The 26035-nt window shown below is 40.2% G+C and overlaps 1 protein-coding gene across 2 annotated transcripts in view; it reads right to left on the minus strand.

Moving 5' to 3' along the window:
- Positions 1 to 26035, minus strand: part of EPHA4 (EPH receptor A4) — a 157410-nt gene that overhangs the window by 16190 nt on the left and 115185 nt on the right. For both annotated transcript variants that reach the window (XM_034955256.3, XM_034955258.2), the window contains exons 6-14: positions 23854 to 23978; positions 22611 to 22770; positions 21542 to 21653; positions 12137 to 12195; positions 9519 to 9632; positions 8854 to 9039; positions 3089 to 3150; positions 2427 to 2636; positions 162 to 311 (exon numbers count right to left, since the gene is read on the minus strand). In XM_034955256.3, coding sequence (XP_034811147.1) covers positions 162 to 311; positions 2427 to 2636; positions 3089 to 3150; positions 8854 to 9039; positions 9519 to 9632; positions 12137 to 12195; positions 21542 to 21653; positions 22611 to 22770; positions 23854 to 23978 — 1178 coding nt within the window. The remainder of the gene's footprint in view (positions 1 to 161; positions 312 to 2426; positions 2637 to 3088; positions 3151 to 8853; positions 9040 to 9518; positions 9633 to 12136; positions 12196 to 21541; positions 21654 to 22610; positions 22771 to 23853; positions 23979 to 26035) is intronic.

Genomic DNA, 26035 nt, shown 5'->3' on the forward strand with positions numbered 1-26035 from the left:
CCTTGAAATCAATAGTCATTGGTTGTAATGTTGAACTAGCTTGCTAGATATAGCTGTATTAAGAAATTTGAGTTTAATGTATCATTTCAAACTCCATCATACAGTGCAGAACTTCCTGAATCTCAATGTGAAAAAATATATTTCAGAACATAGAGACTTACATCTTGATTGGACATATCCCAATAGGGCCTCTCCCCGTACGACATCACTTCCCACATAACGATTCCATAGCTCCATACATCACTTGCTGATGTGAATTTACGATAGGCAATTGCTTCTGGCGCAGTCCACCGGATAGGAATCTTGCCACCCTGTGAACATTTGAGCCATAAGTTATTCCTTAAGTACATCACTGATGTGCCATTTTAGATTCGGAATGTAGTTCCTGCTAGCCAAGCAGGACAACAGCATTCTTGAGATAGCTCTCAAAACAATAAGACACTTGTTCATTTTAACGCAAGTCTTCCAGGTTAACACAGTTCTCTTATGTTTTCTTTACTCACAGGGAAGTGACTAAGTAATCTAATTATGTTTTTAAAGCCTACCTATTATCTGAGCTCTGCTTAAGGCAATATTCTAGAAAAAAAGAAATCTCAGGTTTTACAAAATACGTGTTATCTACGGGGTATCAGTGATATGTAGCTGACATTTGTTTGATTTTTTGTTGGATTCTCTCACCCAGGAGCACAAAGGAAGGCAATGCTTACACTGCTTCAAAAATCATGAATGAAGGAATTTAAATATGAACATTTCTATCCATCACACAAGTCTACCTCCCCTTATACAGCATGAGAAATATGTCCAATAGCTAGGGGATGATATGATAAATAGGCCTTTAGAGAAAGCCAATTAATACCAGATACTAGAGCCATTAATGACTTTAATGGAGTAAGGACAGGATATTAGTTGTTATTAAATTAAAAAAAAAAAAAGACTTGTAAAATGGTAAAGCAAGTGAATATTACCCAGGAAAAGTTTCAAAACACACTTTTTTTTCTGCCTCAAATGTCTTGTTTGTTTATGCTTAGGTATAAGGTATTTTCAGTCAGGTTTTCAATGTCCTAGGGTTCCACCTGGGGAAATTAATTCAAGTCTAATTCAGACCCTTGAGGTATCCCTAGGGCTATCATTTAAAAGGTTTCTTTGCTTTCTTAGGTAGGGCTACAAAACAGGACAATAAATTGTACTGGAAATTGCTTTGATACATTGCAGTAAACTCTGAAAACCCAGTGTATTGCATTCATCCTTGTTACACACAGAAGGACACTTGTACTGCATTCCCCCCTGCTTAAATATTTGGCTAAGGTTTTATCTATGTAAATGTATCATTCTAGAAGCCTCCTTTAACTTTTCTTTCTCCAACTACTGGGAAAAAATAAAAGATCTTCAACATTCACAAAGATCTATTCTTTTCTAAATGAATGGACTTGGAATTCAAAAGAGGACAAGCATAAGAATCAAAACTGGAGCCAAAGAAATAGAATACTATACCCCCCTGCCCCACCCCCAAAAAAGCTCAGCCAACCAACCAACAACAAAAAACCCCCATTGCTTGGGATTGCAGATGCAAAATGAGGAGTGTTAAAAGGGGAAAATGGCTGGTAACTGTCAGCTTCGTGTTGATTTTAACAGTGTCAGTGTTAATGGCCAATAACTGTTTTATGATTCTGTGTTTATTCCATTAGTATTTTATATTCAGATAGTGGAGCTAAGATAGCACAGCCATTAACTGTGTACTTAAAACTCTTAACTGTGTCCTAATCCCTGCTTATCTACCAGTGGTGAAATGAAGGCCATTAGATATTAGAAAACCTTGCATGGTATAAATGTTTTATAAATCCTGTATATACATTCTGAGATTTGGTAGCCTACCAACTAGAAACATTGCTTTGTCTCATTTAGAATAAAGATTTTTTTTAAAGAATAGAAAAAAGGCAAATACAAAACCTAAAACAACAACAAAAAAAAAAAAAAAGGAAGAAAGAGGCAGGAAGACAGGCAGGCAAATACAAGTGCAAAAAAATAAATAAGTGAAGCTACCTCCTGATTTTCTCAGGAATTGATCATTTGTTGTGTAAACTGATCCTTAATGCTTGCTTCTCAGTTAGCTCATTTTTATTTAAGACACCGTCTTATTGTTCATTAGCACTTTCTTCCCCCTGCCCTCCCCCAAAAAAAAACATAGAGGGAAAGATAATTCATTTTGCTTCTAGTTTGTGGCTGTTAATGTCATACATCTAGAGTCAGCTTCAAAATCCCTCTTTTATTGGAAACATGGTTTAAAAATGGATGCAGGTATATGAGGAGGCTTCAAGGGATGAGAAAACTTGAAAAATAAAAAAATTACAAAGGGCTTCAATCTCAAAGTGAGACGAGAGGAACAGTTTCACCAGAGTGAAAGCCCAGATGTCACCAATCTTTCTTACCCTGGTGGTGTAAGCTGCTTCCGGATCATCCTCAAGCACTCGGGACATGCCAAAATCAGACACTTTGCAGACCAAGTTGCTGTTCACCAGGATGTTCCGTGCGGCCAGATCACGATGCACATAGCTCATATCAGATAAATACTTCATCCCAGACCCAATGCCACGAAGCATGCCCACCAGCTGAATGACTGTAAATCTGCCATCATTTTTCTGCATAGAAAAGGAGTGAGGAACAATCCCATTAGCATTAGGCCAAGTTAATTCTCACCAAGCATTTATTACTTGAATCTTTTTGGGTATCTGTATCCGGTATGCAATGAAACTCAACATTATTTCCAGGCCTTTCTGACCAAAGTCACTAATTCACTAGTAGACTGTACCCTAGGAGCTCGGTTTGCTTCCTGTGATAGATGGAAATTATCCAACTGTAATGAATCTACAGCTCCAACAGCTCCACATTACAGGAATAAATCAAAAACTACCCTCGTTGAACATGGATTATTTAATAGCCTTAAAAATCACATCATTCTCCGTTTCTCCTCTTCTTTCTTTGCCCATTAAAAGAAATCCACGAATACCACCGAACACAACAAATACAAGGACTCTGTTAGGACTTTTCTAAATACCAACATTCTTGGGTTTAATATAAAGTAGTCACATACCCTGAGGAATGCATCCAAGGAGCCATTCTCCATGTACTCTGTTATGATCATTACTGGTTTACCTAGAGTTTTCAGAAAGAAAAACACAAACCTTTGATGAGCGCTGCAGTTAATGAGATAAAAATGGGCTGTGCACAATTTTACTGCCAAGACACCTGTCTTGTGTGATCTAATTTAATTAAAACAAGCCAAGCTTATGCCTCAGCTGCGGGGAGCTAGGAATGAAATATTAAAAGGACGAGTAGGTTTAAATTCCATCTGGATAGTTAACCCTTTGGGTGGCTTGTTGACAAGGTCTTTAACTAAAGTGGCCTCTGGTATCCAGGGAGCATATGAATGGATAATTGCTCTCTCAAGCAAAAGGGGAAAATGATAAATGGGGAGGCCTGTTTCAATGCAGAAATAATCTTTAGGATAATTAATTTATTTTGTCCTCAGAAGAGCCACTTGTAAGAAGCTAAGGAGGTCAATAGGCAATAAACTTCTTTATTTAGAGAAATCCATGTTTCAGGGAGCAGTAGCTATGTTGAATCCTTCCTTACCCAGACAAGTCTTAAAACCAAGCACGCAGCCGGGTTCGGTGGCTCATGCCTGTAATCTCAGCACTTTGGGAGGCCAAGACAGGCGGATCGCCTCAGGTCAGGAGTTCGAGACCAGCCTAGCCAACATGGTGAAACCCCGTTTCTACTAAAAATACAAAAAAAAAAAAAAAATTTGCCAAGCGTGGTGGCAGGCGCCTGTAATCCCAGCTACTCAGGAGGCTGAGGCAGGAGAATTGCTTGAACTCGGGAGGCCAAGGTTGTAGTGAGCCGAGATTGCGTCATTACACTCCAGCCTGGGCGACGATACAGAGACTCCGTCTCAAAAAACAAACAAAAAAACAAGCATGCGACTCCTCTCCACTGTCTTGCTCAGCTCAGGGCCTCTGTCCTTTCTCTTCATTTTCCCTAGCTATGAATAAACTTGCTTTGGTCTGATTCCTTAAACTGCCTACCTCAAAAAACAAACAAACAAACAAAAAACCCAGAACAGTCACAGGAAAGGTTCAGAAAATTATTTCATCTGAGACAGGAATTTAAATTCAATACTAGAACATCCTTATTTCCCCCATTCCCCCCACCTATTTTTTTTTTCTGCAAAGAAATAAAAATGATTTTAAGCTCTGAGCAGAATGAGGTGTAAACAAGATTTTCACAAAAGTCCGCTTTCTGAGGACTTTAGGACATAAGAACCATTCTTTACCTTCTTGATCACAGGCAATAGGCTCAAGGTCTGAAATTCCTTCTTTCTAAAGGGTGTTTATTGTTGGCAAGTGGAGGGTGGGAATCATGAGGTGTTTTTTTTTGTTTTGTTTTGTTTTTTCTAAGAGAAGGATAAAACAGGTCCCTAAAATATTCCTTTGGAAGAAAATAAAATGTCAGTTTGATACACCAAAAATATTCACACTGGCAGGGCACGGTGGCTCACACCTGCAATTCCAGCACTTTGGGAGGCCGAGGCAGGTGGGTCACTTGAGGCAAGGGGTTTGAGACCAGCCTAGCCAACATGGTGAAACCTCGTGTCTACTAAAAATACAAAAATGTGCCGGGTGCAGTACGCACTTGCAGTCCCAGCTTCTCGGGAGGCTGAGACAGGAGAATCACTTGAGCCCAGGAGGCAAAGATTGCAGTGAGCCGAGATGATGCCACTGCACTGAAGCCTGGGTGACAGAGTGAGAGTCATTCTAATAAAAATAAAAATAAAAAAATCACACGTTTTATTGCTGCATTTGCTGATTATTTAGACTTCAGTCTAGAAAAATGGGCTGAAATATTTCACCACTGAAAAGCACCCATAATTATTCTAAAGAAATACATTTTCCACCCAGTGATTCCATCAGCTTATAATTTCTGGCATATAGGGGATGGGGAAAATTTTCACTTTAGGGGCAAAAGTGTTGAAGAGTGGGTTTTTAATTCCATGAAGTCCAATATATCAATTTGTGATATTTCTTGATTGCTTGAGTTTTTGGTGTTGTGTCTAAGAAATCACTCAGAGGCAAACACTTTTGCATTAGAAAATGGTACCATGGACATTTTATTTTCAAGTGAGGAAAGAAGGCTGGTAGAAAAAGTGGTGCAGACCAAAGCTGCATAAAACCACTTTTAAGTCTTTTCTCTATGCTGGCAGGGGTGTGTCTGCACATTCTCTATCAATACAAATAGGAAATGCTTAGTTCTCAGATTCATTTACCCTCTACAATGTGTGACCAGGGTTTTCTACTCAAAAAAAAAAAAAAAAAAAAATTTGCCAGATGCAGTGGTGCACACCTGTAGTCCCAGCTACTCGGGAGGCTGAGACAGGAGAATCACTTGAGCCCAGGAGGCGGAGGTTACAGTGAGCCAAGATCGTGCCACTGCACTCAAGCCTGGGTGAATATCTTTTCTTTCTTTTTTTTTTTTTTTTAAGAGACAGGGTCTGGCTCTGTGGCCCAAGCTAGAGTGCAGTGACATGATCATAGCTCACTGCAGCCTTGAACTCCTGGGCTCAAGGGATCCTCCTGCCTCAGCCTCTTGAGTAGCTGGGATTCCAGGCACTAGCCACCGAGCCCAGCTTGTGACCATAGTCTTCTGACAGAACAAATGTGCCTAAATGAGTTTTAATCAACCTGCCTCAATCAAAAGATACTTTGTCAACTAACGAGAAAGGGCAGCCTCTCATGGCTGTGCATTAACACCTCCTTGCATTTCACCAGATCCCTCTGGAGCTGTGGAGACGACAGGAGAGGATCCAAAAGTGAGGGTCATGTGGAGAATTTATGGTCCTCCTGCCAATTTAAAAAGTTACTCAAGTAACTGCTGGTAATGAATTCACACGCTTCCACTCTACCCTTTCACCCTCACACCTCCCTAGTCGGACTTTTGGCACCATCTTCACAAATTTTCTGCATTCCATTTTCTGTTTATTAAAAGTATCCATTTGTCAGATCCTTTATGAGCTCTACAAGGGAAACAAAGATGAATGTCTCCATAAGCAAAGGGGCTTATAAAATAGGCCTGGGCTGGGCTCTTGGATAGAGGAGTCTCCTTCCCTGCAGTAGGCAGGGATGCAGTGGGGAGGAAAGGGGTGGGGGAAGGGAATAGCTTCTCCAATAGAAATTTTAAATCATTTTAATTCAGTGACAACTGCATTATGCAAATGCATCCAGTCGTTTATAACAGTTACAGCTGTAATAGCTACGCGTTTTAGAGGCGCGGTGGGACTTTAATACAAAGATCCCCTGTTTCTTCTCTCTTCTGCAGAGGTGCTAGGAAAATCACTGTCTGCGACAGGAAAAACACCCTAAGCTGAACAGAGCCTCCTTTTTAGAAAACGGACCTGCAAAAGTATTTAAAGGGAATGTTATCTTTTAATTAAAGTAGTGAAGGGCTCTGGGCGGCCCTGAAGGCCACAGGCAACAGAAAAATATCCTGTCTGTAAAACTAATCTCAAAAAGCAAATAGAGCTATTCTATGCTAATTATAGCCTTCACCTTAGGCAGAAAATTATATATCCTTCTCACCAAGGTTCCTTTTTTTTTTTTTTGGAAAGATTCTGAAGATGGGGAAAGATGTACCTACTTCTTAAGACATAATAGCACCACTGAACACATACGAGGTTTTTTCTGAAAAAATTTGCTATTGTGGTAACCACTCTAAGTATTCTATTTCATCCCCAAAATAACCTTATAAGGCAAATGCTCTTTTTACCTCCATTTTACAGATGAGAAAACTGAAAGAGAAAGATTGAACAAGTAGCTCAAGGTCACAAGCTTTAGAAGCAGCAGAGCTGGTACGCGGTCGTTTGTCCCCAGGCCAATGGTTCTCAAAGCGTGATTCCCATACTAGCAGCATTGGCTTCACCTGTGGTGAGCTCTCTAGCACTCCAAACTTACGGGCCGCACACCACCTGCTGAATCAAACCTCTGAGGAGGAGGCCCAAGAAACTGTCCTAACAAGCTTTCCAGAAGATTCTTATGTTTGAGGACCCCTGAACTGTATAGTGTGTACTTTCTCTCCCATTTTAGTAACCACCTCATTTCTTCTTCCTAAAGATTTTGTACTTTGTGTCCTACTAGCCACCTGCCCCAGGCCTAATGTCTCATTTTTTCTTTTCTTTTCTTTTTTTTTTTAAGTAGAGACAGGTTTCTATTAAAAAAATAGAGTCCAGGTGCCTCTGTCACCTGGACTGGGGTGCAGTGGTACTATCATAGCTCACTAGGAATGATATGGACAGGCGGCAGGGAAATACTGGGTAGAAGAGGGTGGTTCCCTGCAAAGGCCCCACCTTCAACACCGGAAACCATGGGCGTTCGCTTAGGAATAGTCAAACTCCAGGGGAAGATTATCTTCCTATTCCTTCCCCTTTCCAGCTCCCCATCCCGCTGAGAGCCACCTCCATCACCCAATAAAACCTACACATTCACCATCCTTCAAGTCCATGTGACCTGATTCTTCCTGGACACCGGACAGGAACCCAGGTACCAAGACGGGAGGGTGAAAAAGGCTGTCACCCCGACTCTCCACTGAGCTGGTTAACACTTAGCCATCCATGGATGACAACTGCTAAAAGAGCATTATTTGTAACATACACCTGGGGCTCCAGAGGTCACTGGCAACCACTCGCCCAGGCTCCTGCAGGTGCTAAACTGTGTGCTCCCCCTCCTACAAGAAGTTTGAGCTCGGTGGCCAAGCAAAACAAGTCACACCCCATTACAAGTCCCACGAGGGGTCCAGGAAACTTACCCACCTCAACTGCAGCCTCAAACTCCTGGGCTCAAGTGATCCTCCTGCCTCAGCCTCCTAAGTAGCTAGGACTACAGGTATGAGTGATTATACCCAGCATCAGTTTTTCTCTTTAACCTACCCTCCTCCGACTGCTCCCCCACACTGGGGTGGCTATATTGCCATTACTCTGCACACGCTGACTGAAGATGCTTTCCACAGTCACCTTGAATCAAAGAAGAAAAGCCTTAGCTTTCCAGGGGACACAGCCCCAGGCTTACGAGATCCTTGACTTGTAGTAACTGTAGTGTGTATGAGGGCTCTTGGAACACAGCCACCTTAAACAGGGACTGCCTCAGCTGTGCTGTCTATGTGGCACTTTATAAGTTGGTCTTAGCCAGCCTTACAGATTTATTCAGGATTTGCTTCACAAAATGCATCTGTTGAGCTGTGTCGCATTTTAACTGAAGCGTGGTTCACAGGCTCAGCGAATGCTAATGGACTAAAAAAGGAAAGTTCAACCAGGTGTTACTGTAAATAGGTGCTGAACTGCAACAGCCATAAATCAGGCAGAGCAGACAAGCAAATCCCGCAATATATTCAAGATTCCCAAGCTTCACTCTCTGCATCTGGAACCAAAGATTCCAGCACAAGGTGTGGCCAGGTTTTGTTGTGCTTTATAGGAAAAGTACTTAAATTTTATTTTGCTTACCATCTGCTTGAGCCCACCCTATGACAAATCAGTTTGGCCTAGCAAATATCTGAAGGATGGCATGGCATACCAAAAATCTGCAATATTAATTTCTCTAAAATCTCACACAAGCTGCCTTGGAGATAGGGTATCCAGCCAAAACCAAAGACCCATTTAGAGCTGACTACAAGATTAATGACTTGTCCTGCACTGATTTCCTCCTATTAGCAATCAGTGGGTCTGCGCCATCTGTCATTTCCCTGGAAAGAAAATGTGTGTTTAATTTCCCAGTAACTTCTAGCTTGGCTTTGTAAAGGGGGTGACCCACGTACATTTAGTGACCACGCCTTCCAAGTGAATGATGTTCGGATGGTCAAACTGTCCCATGATGCTGGCCTCACTCAGGAAGTCTCTCCTCTGTTTGTCTGTATAACCAGCTTTCAGAGTCTTGATAGCCACACAGATCTCTCTCTTGCCAGGCACTTTGAGACGCCCACTGCATACCTCACCAAATTCACCTTTGAGAGAGAAAAAGAATCTACGATGGACCAGAAACACATTCAAGATGAAAGAATAACAGCTAACATTCCTTGAGTGCTTGTTACACGCCAGACCGTGTGCTAGTGCTTTGCATAGATTATTTCACAAAATCCTCCATGCAACCCTGAAGTAGATGCTACTATTAGCCCCATTTTATTAGAGAAAACTAAGGCTTAATGCAAAAAACCTACACAAAATCTTAGTTAGTAAGAAACAGAGTAAATCTTTTGAATGCAATCAATCTGATTTCAGATTGCATTCAGTTTCTCTCTAAGAATAAAATCAAAATTTGTACTAGAGTTCTTTATAACACATGATATTTTATACTCAAAAAAAGGAAATTTCATGTATATACACACATATAATATACTCACAAAAGCATTTACGTAATCCACACACATATTTAACATCCACCAAGAAAACAGACTCATTAGCAGACGGACACTCAGACACTTACCAACTCCTATAACTTTTTCAATCTTAATGCAGGATGCGTCAATTTCTTTGGCAAACTCTCGAACTGCTTGGTTGGGATCTTCGTACGTAAAGGGGTCCACATATGTTCTTACACCTGAGTGATAAACATGATAAGTTGGCTGAATACTTCTAAGGAACCACTAATAAACATAAATAGTCTGGGTCTAAAATTACCAAACATAGGAAAAGTCAAGTTAGCTGTACGGTCTTGACATATGAAAATGGTTAAATTCTTGCTCTGGTTTTCATTAGTGGGTAAACAAAATATTGTTAGCTACTTAAGAGGCTGCAGCTTTACTGACTTCCTGGAATGTCTTCACACTTCAAGGACAAGATTTTTAAAACAACCCATCCCATGGAGGAAATTTGGATTGTGTTAGCTAAATACTATTGTCCCAAGCAGTTGCTCATAGCTCCCTTGCCTTTGCATGAAGTCCTACCCACTACTTTCAGTTATCCTCCCTTAGGGAAGGAAATAGAAGCATTTTAATTTCAAACAGCTCTTTCCACATGGTGTCACATTTTGCCCAATATCTGGATGAATTAAATATGTGACTAACAATTAACAAAATTAGATTAAACCTAAGTTAAAGTAGACAATAAGGTTAATATCAGCTAGTTGATTTGAGAATACAGACTCTGTAGTGGACCTCCACTTCTTTTCTGGTTTGGAAAGAAGGTGTCATAAGCTAAGATATTCAAGTTTGCCAGAAAGTTTCAGCTGGAGATAACCATTGTAGCCTAGACATCAGGAAGTACGATTCAGCCATATCTCATACTACCCATAAACTAAATTTAGATGTGTTTGCCGGCAGCCCAGTGACAGATATCTGGGCCAAGAGGCAGAAGTCATTGTAAAAAGCTTTGTCCTGGCATTTGCCCCTCTCCCTCCTGGAGCTGTTGGGGCACTGGGGCACAGAGGGTATGAAGGACACCAGTTGGCCCAGTCCCTTTGACTTTCCAAGCCTGTAGGTCTTGTCCTCATCCCAGCACCATTGGTTAGGAATAAGCTCCTTAAACTGGCAATTTCTTGCTACTTCTTTTTAATAGATCAGCTTCTTAAAAAAACATATATCCCATGTAAAAATTTAAAAACATGATTTTAGGAGGAAACGAGGTGAATAAATGGAAAGTTGTTAGACACTTCATATCCCTCATCACTTTATATGCTATAGCCAAGAAAATCTTCAAGATGAGTCTTGTTATTCCCAGTCCCTCTCTTTTTTCTATCTTTTTTTTTTTTTTTTCTGGAGACAGAGTCTGGCTGTGTCGCTCAGGCTGGAGTACAGTGGTAGGATCTTGGCTTACTGCAACCTCCGCCTCCTGGATTCAAGCAATTCTCGTGCCTCAGCCTCCTGAGTATCTGGGATTATAGGCGTGCATTATCATGCCTGGCTAATTTAGTTATTTTTTGTAGAGACAGAGTTTTGCCATGTTGGCTAGGCTGGTCTCGAACTCCATATCTCAAGTGATCTGCCCTCCTTGGCCTCCCAAAGTGCTAGGATTACAGGCATAAGCCACTGTGCCCAGCCAATCTTTCTTCTATCTTTCTGCACTAATATGTGAGTGACTTGTTACATGAGGCTATCTAAATATAAATAAGTTAAATTTAAAAATCACTTTCTAGTCATATTAGCTACATTTCAAGTATTCAATAGCTTGTGTGGCTATTGGCTTACATTTTGGACAGTGCAGATATAGAACAATGTTATCTCAGAAAGTTCTAGTGGACAGCTCTCCTGGATAGTCACCAACCACTGTCCATTTAAAAGTCTTCTACTGGCTGGGTGCGGTGGCTCACACCTGTAATCCCAGCGCTTTGGGAGGCCGAGGCGGGCGGATCACGAGGTCAGGAGATGGAGACCATCCTGGCTAACACGATGAAATCCCATCTCTACTGAAAGTACAAAAAAATTAGCCAGGGGTCGTGGCGGGCGCCTGTGATCCCAGCTACTCAGGAGGCTGAGGTGGGAGAATGGTGTGAACCAGGGAGGCGGAGCTTGCAGTGAGCCGAGATCATGCCAGTGCACTCCAGCCTGGCCGACAGAGCAAGACTCCGTCAAAAAAAAAAAGAAAAAAAAAAAGGTCTTCTACCTTGCTTAAGTCACTCTAGAGCCACTTTTAATGTCTTCTTTGACCTCTTTGGAACATCAAAATTAGAATCCACTAAAAATTTATTGACAGTCACTAATTCTATATCACATATAGCCATTCCCTGGGAAGTAGCAATTACTGTTACATTTCTTATTCTTTTCCCCCTCCTCAAATTTCCAGCTTAGATTAAAAAAAATACCCATTTAATTTTGCCACCCAGCTACAACAATGAGCCAGCTAGACTGATAACTTTCTTAGGGTAGAGGATAAAATAAGGAAAAGTAAAAATCTAAAGAAACTTCTCTACCTCATCCCACATCTTTAATCTCACCATCCAAATCACCCATTTCAGTGTGATACCCAGGAAGTACATTATTGGGATAAGGAATAAATATATTATATTATATAACATTAATAGCCACGTAAATATTATTTGGACATGTTTAAACTAGAAAACGTGTGACATGCTCTAAAAATACAATTTTTTAATCCAATTTTTTGTACCTTGATTCAAATGTTTCTCTTCATCCGCTTCTTGTTTGGCTTTACTGTATTTACTCCGTCTATTAAAATTTTTTTAAAAAAGAGAATTATTTTCCTCAAACACCTAAGCTTTAACACATGCCATAAGACAAATTCTTTGCTACTGTAAGTCAGGCAGGTATGCTATGTACATTTCAGAGATGAGAAAACTGAGACTTACAAGAGATGAAATACTTGTCACCTGGGTAGTGAGTCATGGTTTCAAGCTCAAGCAGTCACAGACACCTCTGAACCACAATTTTAAACTGAGGTGTCTTACAATAGGTTAAAGCAAATATTTTATAATATAATTATAATTTAAAATCTCTCAGAGAAAATTTATCTTATTGAAGATAAGTTTATTGGCTATTTTTCCATTTATATAAATATACATGTGTGTATATATATGTACATGTGTATATATGTATATATACATTCTAAATTAAATTTCCATGAGTAATTCTGCATAAAGAATGGCAATAATGTTCAGTATGTGATAGGTAATAGTAAATATTATTGCTATAACCAGATAACTACTACCACAAAACTTCATTATCATATTACATGATACTCTTGAAACAATACTTTTGCAGTCACTGGTTTCAGTTGCTGCATACAAATTCCCAACTTATTAACAAAATGTTTAAAAGTAAGTATTTGCTTTGTACTGAATTATGTTCCCTAATTTGTAAAAAAATGAGCAAGGGTAAAAATGAGAAGCTTTGTTTTGCTTTGCCTAATTCACTTTCAGTAAAATGGTGCATTGTCTTAAACCTGGCATTCTGCTCCTACAACTTTTAATAGCCTAAATTTGGCTTTGTTATAAAGCTTTGTGGATTAGAAATCTTCAGTACACATAAATCTTCAATCAGAAATGTATATATCTCTCTTATACAAACTGGAAAATCAACTCAAGCCTTGCAAATCAAAAATCTTGACTACATATACATAGTGAGTCAGGAGAATATATATCACTTAAAGGAATCAGAAAGTCAACTCCGTTGATATCACAGCTGTCTAAAGCTTGGGAAGTTGAGACCAAATTAGTAAATAAAATGTATACATTTATGTTTCTGTCAGAAAGGTACAATTTACACTGGAATTTACATTCTATGTTTTCTTAGAGCTTCAAAGACAAGGTAAGGCAAGACTCTTACAGAAAAAGAAACAGGGTCTGAGATAAGGAAAAATTCCCTCAAAGCCAGGTGTCTTGGCAGTGTGGTCCTGTCAAAATCCTATACCCTGAACTCTTAAACTTTGAACAGGTAGAAAGGCAGATGATTACGAAAAAGAGAGAATAACAGAGAACCTAAAGGAGCCAGGCAGTGCAACCAGAGAGGCAGCGGATCCCGGTCACATGCTCCAAGCTTCCCTCCCACATTCCTCTCCTAATTGTCAGCAGCGCAAGAACCAGCTCAGCAATCAGACCCTCAGAGCCTACAGATGTTTCTCCGTGGGGATAATTCCCTGGCAAATAATAATACCTTGCACTTTTACACTGCATTTAACTTTTCAAAGTGCTCTCATCTCATATATTATCTCCTCCCCTAACTGTTTGCAAAGCAGGAACCAACTTAGCAAAACAGAGACCCCAGTGACTACAGCTAACTGCGAAGTACGGTATTTCAGTCCCAAATCATAAGCTTGCATTTTCCTTTGCATTTAACTTTTCAAAGGGTCTATTTTTATTTATTTATTTATTTATTTAATTTATTATTTTTTGAGACAGAGTGTCACTCTGTTGCTCAGGCCGGAGTGCAGTGCTATGATCTCAGCTCACTGCAACCTCCACCTCTAGGGCTCAAGCGATCCTCCTGCCTCAGCCTCCTGAGTAGCTGGGATTATAGGCACCCGCCACCCATGCTCGGCTAATTTTGTATTTTTAGTAGAGCCAGGGTTTCACCATGTTGGCCAAGCTGGTCTCAAACTCTTGACCTCAAGTAATCCGCCCACGTAGGCCTCCCAAAGTGCTGGGATTATAGACATGAACCACCGCACCCAGCCAGAATCTATTATTTAATTGCATCTTCATGACAACTCTTTGAAAGCAACCAGGCAGACAGACACATGCTCAGTTTCCCTGTAGATGAGGACATGGAGCTGGGGTGGGGTGGGGGGTGGGGAGCAAGAGGATCACCACGTGCTCTCCTAGCAAGTACAGGAATTTGTGAAAGCCCTGATCCAGCCCACGACTTCATAGAGCCTCTCTTACTGGAGATTAGTTACATAAGGATACCTGGTGACAGTTAATTATAAGTAGTAGTACGTTTTATATCAGTACATTCACTTAAAGTGAATTCAACTGCTCTTAAAATCCATTGCTTCATTGAAGTAACTAAACAGGTTTAAATACCCTGAAGCCAAACAACTTTCTACAAAAGATGAAGTCTCCTCCAATCTTCTTCCTCTCCCTCCACCCCCGTCCTTTCCCTTCTTTTAAAGGAATATAAGAGTGTTAGGTCAGGGACTACTAAAATAACATTTTATGTCAGGAAAATGCCATCGATTGGTCCCAAGGGAGTGATAGGGTCCTGCCAGCCTGAAACATTGTGTCTTATCAGAGCTCCTAAAAGCATTATCTAAAATTACAAGTATCTCTTTTAAACCACTTAAGATCTCGAATACTGATTTGAATTTCTTTCCTTTGAAGAAGGAAAAACAAATGCATAGAGTGAGAAAGCTTTGGTACCAACTTAAAATTGTCAATGAAACAAAAACCTGGAATATACCATAGAAACCCATGGCCTGAAGCTGCCCGGGAAAGCGTTTATCTGTTTTACATCAAGCACATTCATTAAATATGTGCAAAGCCAGAGGAAATACAAAATGACAGGGGTCATTAATTATAAGGTTGACACGCCCATCCCTTCCTCAGACTTCTAAACATAGAAGGAGGAATTAAATTAGTGGTGAAGGTGTGTTTTTAAATGAGATTTTTTTACGTGGAGTGTTATTTGGAGGAGAGGACCCTTAAGACTGCAGGAAATGGGTGAAAAAAAACACAAGGATTACTGTTGAAAGGCTAATAGTAGTCTGTTTGCTTTTTAAAAATACCTGGAAAACAAAAATGCCTGTGTCCTCTTCTACCTTTAACACCTGATGGCCCTTTTGCCTTGGCTCAGTGTAGGACAGTGTGGCCCATTATCATCCCAGGAAAGAAGGCCCATTGAAGTTTACCACTGGGGCAGCCAGCCTGCAGGAAGCCACACTGCCTGAAGAAGTCCTAACTCAAAACTGACATCTCAGGCTGATCACTTGAATGACAGAAGGAAAACTTTGTTGAAGGTTTTCTAATTATAGAGATGTGGACAAGCTGATTAAAACTGGGAAGGAGTGGAGTGTTTTGTTAGTGAATGCTCCAGAAGGAAACATGGACCCTTTCAGCCGCAGGAGTTGGAGAAAAGAGCCTACATTGCAGGTGAAACTTTGAGAACTAAGCCCTCCTGCAGTCCAAGGGACACGGTAATAAGGGTATTAACAGACATTGTTGCAGAACAGCGTGAGCCCTCTCAACCAACGTGCTGTTCCTGGCACCTTGACTATTCAATATAACAAACAAAATAGAGAGGGGGAGCAAGGCAGGGGCCCAGCATAAACCATGCTTTTACTAAATTACTAACTTTTCTGGTCAAGTGGACAGATTTGATTGATGTGGTTCACTGTTCCAAAACTAATTAGTAAAAGGTAAGTAATTTATTCAGCTAAAGTGCATATTAAAAATAAAGCAACGTAATCAGCATGGCCCCAGGAGGTCCCTTTCCAGCACTGAACGGCATCACCCATGAAGATTCACAGCAGCCATTCTTTTTCCCCTTCTTTAAGCTGTCATTATTCTTGCACCGAATGATGTCTCAATGGTGTTCATGAGTAGCATGTTGAAATGGTTGCACGCAAGTTGTTTAGAAATGTTCCCGAGGTATCATCTGCCCCCACTTGTGTGAATTTACATGACTTCATCAGAGCTGAATTAGGCTAACATTTAAGTGTTTTCATTTTTACATGATTGTAATATTCCAGGGAAGGAAATTAGGGCCCAGGCGGACCACCTGAGGTCAGGGGTTCGTGACCAGCCTGGCCAACATGGTGAAACCCCATCTCTATTAAAAATACAAAAATTAACCAGGTGTGGTAGCACAGGCTGAACCATAACTGTTTCAGCATTGTGTGAACTCTTAGCTCCAAAGTGGAATATCTTAACCTTCAATAGGAGGAGAAAATTAACTTGCCAACTCTGACTTTATATTGTGCAACAGATTTGCACATTAATTCACAGATTACAAATCTTACCAACATCACTAGCAGAGTCTTAAAGCTTTGGTTCCATAGAACTGCCAATGTCAGCTTTTTTATGTGGGTCAACTTTGTCAGTTAAGAAGATATTAAAATAATATATCTATCCCAGTATTGGAAGTCAGGAGAGCTGAATTCCTGTCCTGATCAGCAACTAACTCACCATGTGACCTTCGTTTATTTGTTTAATCTCTTTAGGCCTCCAGTACCTAATATATATATATAAATTTTGCCATAACCACTTCATTTTTTTCTTAAAATCAATTCACTTCTTTTTCCTTATCCAGGTAAAAGGGGTACTTTATAACCCTAACATAAATGGAAACCCACTGTCACTAGCAATCATTAGAAGGTTCGTATAAAAACAGCATGTGCCTGGTTATCAGTAATACTTTCCCTCACTACCAAGTTATCCTTTAAGAAATAGGGGCTATTCTTGTATTCTAGACTTTTCTTAAAATTGTTTTTCACATTTGAATAATAAAATACTGTTTTGGGGCCGGGTGTGGTGGCTCACGCCTGTAATCCCAGCACTCTGGGAGGCCGAGGTGGGCAGTTCACTTGAGGTCAGGGGTTTGAGACCAGCCTGGCCAACATGGTGAAACCCTGTCTCTACTACACATACAAAAATTAGCTGGGTGTGGTAGTACATGCCTGTAATCCCAGCTACTTGTGAGGCTGAGGCATGAGAATCACTTGAACCCATGAGGCGGAGGTCTCAGTGAGCTGAGACTGAGTTATTGCATGCCAGCCTGGGCAACAGAGTGAGACTCTGTCTCAATCAATCAATCAATACTGTAATACTGTTTTGGAAAAAACACTGCCCTAAAATAATCTAAATTAATACTAGTTTGTGATGCTTTTGGAGATAACCTGATGAAATCATTACTATAAAAGGGAAGAGGGTGTCAGAGAAAATTAGCATAGATTCAGTCATTAGTCTTGGAGGTTATGACCTTATAATTGTATTTTAGGATGTCATTGTGAACAGTACTTTTGAAGATCACTTTAAAAAAACAATATAGAAAAGTGGTTATGTTGTGGAGATCACAAATATATAAATATATAAATGTGGAAATGTTGACTTGCTGCAGAGAATGTACAAATAGAGATTTGTTTGTGGTTTGAAATAAAATTTATAGGGACAGCATCACATAGGTACAAGAAGTGTTCTGCCTTAAACTAACCTAGATAACAAGTACAATTATGTGCTCTGGAAAGCTGAAAGAATTCTGAAATTATATCTTGAGTGATGAGAAAGACACAGATCAAAGATGCCTACAGAAAATATAAAATTAAGTTGCTTAACATAAATGTGGGTGGTAAAAATATACAATATAGCTAAATCAATGTGCCTAGTATAACATCTCATTTTAGGTATTTTATAAATTTAGTAGTTTGATTCTTTCACCGCGATCCCTAAATGCTTACATGTTCCATTTGGCCAAAAGAAAAAAGTAGATCTCGCTGAAAAAAGTGTAGATTATTCTGGCTTGCCTTAGGCTCAGGCTTCTCCCTATAAGCTGCATGTGTACAGTGAAATAAATGAAACAATTGCTATAAAAAAAATCTAGCAAGATACCAACTGTGAGCCTGAGGCTGCTTCCTCTTTCTTAAATGACAAATTAGCACCAAGCCGATTTTCTCTCTGAGGTCATCAGAAGGACTGAAACTTTTCTCACTACATGAGTTTCTGTCCATTGACTTCCTTAGGAATGGGAAGTTCAAGGGGACCCCCATAAGGGATCTATCTGTAGCATCCATTCCAGCATAAACATTCAGTGATTCTAAGAAGCACAAAGCAGCCCCATCGTCAAAGGATATGACTCAGATTTCACAGGCTAGGGTGTTTAATCTGTTGCTTTCTCATACTACTGGCTGAAGTCTGGCAAGATTATTTCGCCAGTACCATGTACTACCTTTCATTTGTCCTCTCACGAAAAGCCTGGGCCAGGCTTTCATCCCCACTACCTGTCTCCTCTCTGTTCACCTGTTCTTGTCCCATTTAAACATTTATAGTCCGAGATAACAGAGCAGACAACCGGCGTGAGGAGAAGAATTGGCTGAGTGTGCATGAGCCGCTGCAAGCCTGTCAGCTACCTGGCTCCAGGCGGCCTTTCCCATGACAGCTTTACGGCCGACACTAAAGAAGAATCAATATGAGGGCAAGGGGTTGACATTTCATTTTCTAAAAAGTGATCCATTGAGGACCAATCACCAAGCACTGTTTATCAGCCTTGGGAAGTGACATTTTTTTTTTAATGGGGGAGAAGGGACAGGAATCATCGCTAGGTAACTCGACAGGCTCAATTCTCTAAGGTGGGGACTCATAATTGGAAATCTGATGCATCCTGCTATCAATCCTGCCTTATATAATAAAGTGATCAATAAAAGCAGAGAGGAAATTAAGTCATCAAGCTTAAGGATGCTATTTTCCGTAGTCACGGCTTTTAATAAACTTGTCTCCCCGCATTACATTTTCATGTGTTTTTCCTTTCTTTTCATCAAAGCCAATGTTTTAAGCAGAACATCCAAAGGAAACTTACAATGAGGTAACTTATTTCTCATTACTCCAGTTTGACTGCTGTATTTAGGGCCACTTATACCAAAAAACAAAAAAGCAAAGTAAATCTAAAGCAAAGCTGGACTACAACTAGAGAATGTTTCCAGTCAAGTCAAAGAGATGGTCAAGACACAAGGCAAGGCCTACTTTCTGCAGAGAAGTGCTCTGAGCATCCTAGGGTGCTGAATTTTTATCAAATATGTTTAGAGGTGGAGGTATTTAATGAATTGTATCTGTTTTTAAACCTTTAAACATCTTTATTTTCTAACAACCAAGATTATTTCTGTATACTGTGAACATTTCAGACACAGAAATATGTAATTATAAAATCAAAAAAGCACATATAATTCCTATACACTCCCCCACATGCTCCTTGCTTCCCACCATCAGATGGATATATACTAATGCATACAGTTCCCGGTGGTTATATGCACAGCATGCGTACATATACAAAACTAAATGGCAATGTACAAGAAAGAGGGCCATCTTGATTGGCTTTCAAAATCAAATACCAGGGAAGGAAAGAACAGTGGGAATTCAAAATCTATGCAGGTCAACCTTAAGTTTCCAAAGGTTGAGATTTTCTGCTGTTTAGAATATAGAGGGCATGCCAATGTCTATATGTTTTTGTATGTGTGTGTATTAAAGAAACAGAAATGAGAATTTATTGTGGATTTAACATCTCAAGATTTGACTTATCACTCTAATCAAACATACCTATTCATACATTGTGCATGAAAAGCAATGAACACAGTGTAAAACAGATGCCTGTACAGAACGTGTTTTTCTATACTGTGTTATGTTAGAGTGAACATAATTGGTCCCTGTATACCAGGACACTTTGGAGAGTGAGGATGGGAGCATGATATTAAGAAATACATGGCCGGGTAGGGTGGCTCATGCCGGTAATCCCAGCACTTTGGGAGGCCGAGGCAGGCGGATCACTTGAGGTCAGGAGTTTGAGACCAGCCTGGCCAACATGGTGAAACCGTGTCTCTACTAAAAATACAAAAATTAGCTGCCAGGTGTGGTGGCGTGTGCCTGTAATCCCAGCTACTCAGGAGGGTGAGACAGGAGAATTGCTTGAACCCAGGAGGCAGAAGTTGTAGTGACCCGAGATCATGCCACTGTACTTCCAGCCTGGGCGACAGAGCAAGACTCCGTCTCGGAAAAAAATAAATAAATTAAATAAATACATGTACCAACTGGGACTATCCAGGCAAACTAGATTATATGGTCACCACTCTAATTATAATGTATATCAGAGGAAAGTAAAAGCATAGTGGCTTGCCCAGGCCAGTGGAAATAGCCAAAGGCATTGCTATGACATTGGTGAGATCATCAGTAGGCAGAGAGGGACAATGCAACAGACACTGGCCTGAGGGCCAAGCACAGCTACTGGTGGGGCCAGAAGCAGCTCAGCCTACCACTATGGCAATGCGACAAACTTGGGCAAGAATTACTTCTTTCCTAGGACGACTTCCCTCTTCTAGAGAATGAAAAGCTTTACATTTAAGAGGATCCTTTTGACATCCCCAGGTTTAGCCCTTTTTTTCACCAACAGCCCCATCTTGTGAAACAGTTGATGGTATATGGGGATGCCGATCAGGGAAGAGGCAGATTCTTACACATAAAAGACAAAGAAGGCCCAGATGTGGGGCACATATCAATGACTACTCCTCTGGAGCCTCTGGGCAGACGATGGGAGTGAGTAAATGGAGACAAAAACAGTAAGAAAAACTGGTTCAAAAGAAGATGCTGCCAATCTGTTGTTATTTCTCTCTCCTTTTTAGGTTATTTTTTAAGTATCAAGTCAGATTGTAAGTACTTAGAGGATAAGGGCTCAGATGTTTCAGGTTCATTTCCAAGAGCAATGCCATGCCCGCGATTTGCTCAAGGGATAATCTCTAGAAATCCCTTGATTCTCTGGAAATGCTGATGGCTTTTCCTGGGGGAAGACTGAGTGTGAAGTACCCATTTCTTTGCTTTAGTGACCATTACTGTTAACCAAAATCATGCTGAAGCACCTCCTGTGTGCTGTATTATCTATTTTGCATATCAAAATTCTCCTGTCAATAACCCTTTGAGGCAGATAATAATTATCTCTATTTTACAGAATAGAAATAAAGACTCAAAAAGGTTTATGTAGTAGTAGCTGGCAAATGGCAAAGCTCAAAATTGGGGCCCAAGTTTTATAGGGCTTTTTCTTGCCTTTGGCAGTGAGTCCAGGCTTAAGAGAGGGATAAACGTAACACCTGGCAGCTTAAAGCATCTAAAAATCTCCCACTGGCTTGCTCTTCAGTTTTGTTTCCTACAATTAGCTGGGTCCTTCCGGACCTCTCAGCCTGCCACCAGGGTACAGCTAGCAGCTTTGGTAGGGGTGTGGGAAGATCAAAGCAACAAGGAGGAAAGTTGGGATGCAGATGCCAAGTTTATGACGCAATCAAAAGCCTTAGCTTTGTGTGGAAGAGAAAAAAACCATCATAAACACTGGGAAGGTCGGGGGCTGCACAGTGAGTGGCTTCAGTGCTTACCTCCGGCTGATGACAAAAGCTGCAATGAGAATTACCACCAGCACCACACTGCCTGAGACAGAGACCAGAAGGACTGTGGAGTTAGCCCCATCTCCAATGATCCGGGAAGGCACTGGGAATGACAATTGCATAAGGGTCACCTTTGGGAAAGTCTTAGGAGGTAGAACTTCTGAATGGGTCACAGTTTTCAGTGTTCTGAAGCCACTTGGAGAGAGAAAGACACTTGAACATTTCAGAAAGGGCAGCAGTTTTGAACGTACCTCCTTCCCCCAGAGCTATCAAAAACCTGCCTATTTTTGCCTAGTTCAAAAGCCACTTCCTCCTTGTACCCTTGCTGGATAATTTCAAAGGATGTCAATCCCCTTCAGATTCAACTCTACTTTCTCTTCTGCTTTTCCTTTTATTCTTATTTAATAATTTGTGAACAACATTTCTTTCTTGAACTCAAAAATCTATCATCTTTTTATCAAACATGCCCAATTTGGGTTCATTGATTACCGGGATGGAGGTATCTGACACTAATGCTTGTTCATGGGTAGGCCCCTCTTAAGCACTTTAAATTTAGTCAACCAGTCAATCCAACTCACAATGTTTAAAGATTTGATATGCTTGTCCAAAGGGTCTTTAAAAAAAAAAAAAAAAAGCTTATGTAACTTGATTTAAATGATTCTTAGAAATAAGTAGGTAAAAAATATTTTTGGTGCCTTCTTTAATCTTCTCAGGGAGAAAATTCCCTATATTAATGTAGGGTAGCTATGTAACCCTCAATTTGTCAGTTTAGTAATCCCATTTTTCATGCTTTATAGAAGGCTCAAAACAAGAGAAAAATAGGCAACACTTTTCATTCATAGGAAAAGACAAATCGGTATTTCGAAAATGCTTTTCTCTAAATCACATGAAGTTTTCTAAGTTACAGACATTGGCTAACTTATTTCAAGCCATATTCATTGCAGCAAAATGTTTGCTGAACCAAAAATTACAGACAACTCCTTAGATTTCACTGTAATGGGATTCACCTGTATTATAAAAATAGCCTCAGAAGTGACTGAGTCTGGGTGGTCCTTGTTACCTGTGTTGGTTGTGACCTCCAAGGGCTCACTGAAGTCTCCATAGCCAGCTGCTGTCCTGGCTCGCACGTGGAAAACATAGGAAGTGAGAGGGTTCAGGCCTTTGATATCTGTGTTCCTGGCAGCTGTCCGAACTATACGATAGCTTCGCTCATTCTGATCCTACATCATGGCAAGATAAAATTGGGGAAGGTGGCAAAATAAATCTCCTGCTTACTTACTAGGTGCAATATTAAAGGAGTCAAGCCAGTCAACTCAGAAACTGAAAGTAAATGGAGATGAATAAACTCTCTGGAGCCTGTATTCTCTTGGATGTTATAAGTACTATTGTTACTTCTTACTTGTTGAAAGAAATGCAAATTCAGGTATGATTGTTATTGACGCTGACCATACCCAGATCTTTCCTCCTACTCTTTTTTTTGTTAAATGATGGTTGGTGGCTTTTCTAGCTCCACACCCAGCAATTTAAAAGAAATAACTGTGAGAAGGTCCCTTATCTTTTTCTATTTTCTGTCTAGAAAATGTAAAATGTGTTGTAACATGGTTTCAATGGAAAAATCCTGTCCCTTTTCTACTTTTAATAAGGAAGCCAATAAGTGATTATCTTTAAAAAGAAAAAGAAGACAACTGTTCATTTTCTAGACAACCTTAAATGCAAATAGCTCTCTTCAAAATTCTGTCCTGTGAGAGAGACAAGTTATTTGTAAAAATAATGCCTTTCTATAACTTAAAGAGGCTGAAGAATGTGATTTTCCTTCCCTGACTTTCTATTAAAAGTCATCAAAACCCACATCTTTATTCTGAATAGCAGTGATCTACTTAAACAGATCATTATTTCAACTGTTATGAGTCACTCTACCTGATAGAAGGTTCATAGATTAGAACTTCTTAGCTATCTTGATTTCCATTACTAGAAAGTAAAGATATAGTTATATTACAATACAATGTATTATCATTATTGTTATTTTCTACTTTTCAGGATAACTAAGTAAATGATAAATTTCATAATCATACTTAATTGGGAAGCAAAATGCATTTGATTTGAGGATTCACTGGTATTCCATGACTTACAACTGGCTAACCCTTAAACAGAAGGGAGGGAGCAAAGGAGGATGGGAAGGAGTCGAGGAAAGAAGGAAGAAAAGAAGAGAGGGAGGGAGGGAGGGAAGGAGAAAGGAAAGAAGAAAACAAAGAAGGAAGGAAGGAAGGAAGGAAGGAAAGGAGTGTTGTTCACTCAAGTAATACCTTCTCATAATACTTGACTTCATATTCCAGGATTACCCCATTGGGCCGATCTGGTTCCAGCCAAGCCAGTGCCACACTGTATCTTGTGACTTCTTTAGCCTGGACCAAAGCAATGGATGATGGTGCTGTTAGGAAAAAACAAAAGACAAAAGATATTTTCTTTAGGAAAATAAATGGTTTTGGTGGTAGCCAGAAATAATTTCATCTTATTTAAGAAAAGTGTGAAAGATTGTCTTGTCTTCCCCTTGACCATTTTACTCTTCAGTATAGAAGCATATCATTTTCATCCTTCTCTCCAGTATATTTTTGCATGTGTTTGTCTTAAAAAGAGAATCTCTGAAGTAAAAGCCTAGTGGGCTCACAGGCCTGTAGTACCATTTCCACAGCACGTAGAGACATTTCTCATAAAAGGCTGTAGGTACAGAGAAGGCTGTCTGGTTTTTAACCTTTTGTAAGCCATAACAGCCTTTGGAAGACCTCATTTTAAGCTCAGTAAAGCTACATCTAATCCTACCTCCCAGTATTATGAGTGCCATCTTACTGGACTTTAATTTCATGCAAGCAAGAGAATGTACAAGTCTTCAATCAGTACTGTAGGGAATGCCAAAAGGGAAACAATTTACATACTTTCCAATATAAATAAAAGTACTGCTTAATCACAGTAAGAGTTCAGTCTGAACACAACCATGTAAATAGTGAATACAAATCAAGCAGTGCTGGTCTCTCTGAACATGCGTGGCATTTTGCAGCTATTTTACAAGAGCTGACATGTTGCCTTTGCCTGCTCTTTCCACTGCGAAGGACACAAATGCAGCCCTCTAGTGGGTATGTTATGGGGGTGGAAGGAGGGCACACTTTAGATTTATACACCCAGGCTGCCCGATGCTCACTTCTCCGCTGCAGTGGTCACATCTCCAGCCAGCTGTTATCAGGCTCTGCTGACACTGACAATGGCTGGTACCCATGCACAATCTCCAGGGAGAAGAGAAAGCATTCATGAAATCCTTAATCTTATCTAACAAAGCTGCCCTGGAGAACCAGAGATTAGGGAGCTTCCTAACTCCAATGTATATATTCTTTTATTCCCAAACTGGGGAAACAAATGTCAAAAACTGGCCACTGAGGAAGAATAAATTAGTGCTGGGTCATCCTCCTGCCCTTTTGCAATACATGCGTATGAATGCCAACCCCTAACTCCAAGGAACAAAGATAAAAAGTGAAATACATTGTCACTGAAAATGGTATGGGAAAAGCTTCAAACCTGCTTGACCATGTCTGACGAGTATACTGATGGCAGGGAAGCCAAGCAGACACACCATAGTCACACAAGGGAGTCTTCCAGCTAAATCCAGTACAGTAGATACTGTCTCCTGGAGGGGGTTATTTGACAGCCCAGCATCTCTGTTAGGGATGGTAACAGGCGCGCACACACACACACACACCCCTCTATTTTTTTTTCCTCTCTCTCAGTCCCAAAGCTATTCCAGATTGGATCTCAGGCAAAAACACAAGGGAAAGATACAGTAGATACACATGTCCTCCATCAAAGGCAATCCCAAGGTTAGTAATACCAACCCCAGTGAACAAAGCTGCATGCGGCAGACATATGGAAGCCACTGAACATCTGAGGAAAGTGAAAAACGGAAATGTGCTCATTACATTCATTAAGGCCCCCTTCTCCCAACACACACACAGGCACACACACACATACACACACACTCACATTTACTCTTTCTTTCCTGGTTGACACAAAGCCATTGTCCAACAAAATGCAAAAAGTGACTTTGTAAAATATAGAGGTAGCAAGGAGGCTAAGAAAACTGCCTGGCTGTGGAAAGTCATTTCACTCCAGGTAATAAATATATTGCCTAACAGACCACTTTAGCATACACTCCATAAAAAGGAGCTCTTTAAATTCTGATGTTCAGGATTGAGAAATGAAACAGAAAAGTGAGGTCATTAGAAAGAAAGCAGGAGGGAGAAAAATCATAAAATTATAAAATGAACTTTCTCTTGGAAATGGTCTTGGTCAGATCCTGATAATCGACAGATTCCTTGAGAAAGAATTGCCCGCCTGCCCTTGAAGTGCACTGATGAACTAAGACAGCTTCTCTCTGGTTGGGTTATCATTAAACTGCTGCATATGGGAAATGAGCTTGATTTCTATTTTAGAAGTTTGAGT

The sequence above is a fragment of the Pan paniscus genome, chromosome 13 (assembly GCF_029289425.2).
Source record: "Pan paniscus chromosome 13, NHGRI_mPanPan1-v2.0_pri, whole genome shotgun sequence".
Lineage (NCBI taxonomy): Eukaryota > Metazoa > Chordata > Mammalia > Primates > Hominidae > Pan > Pan paniscus.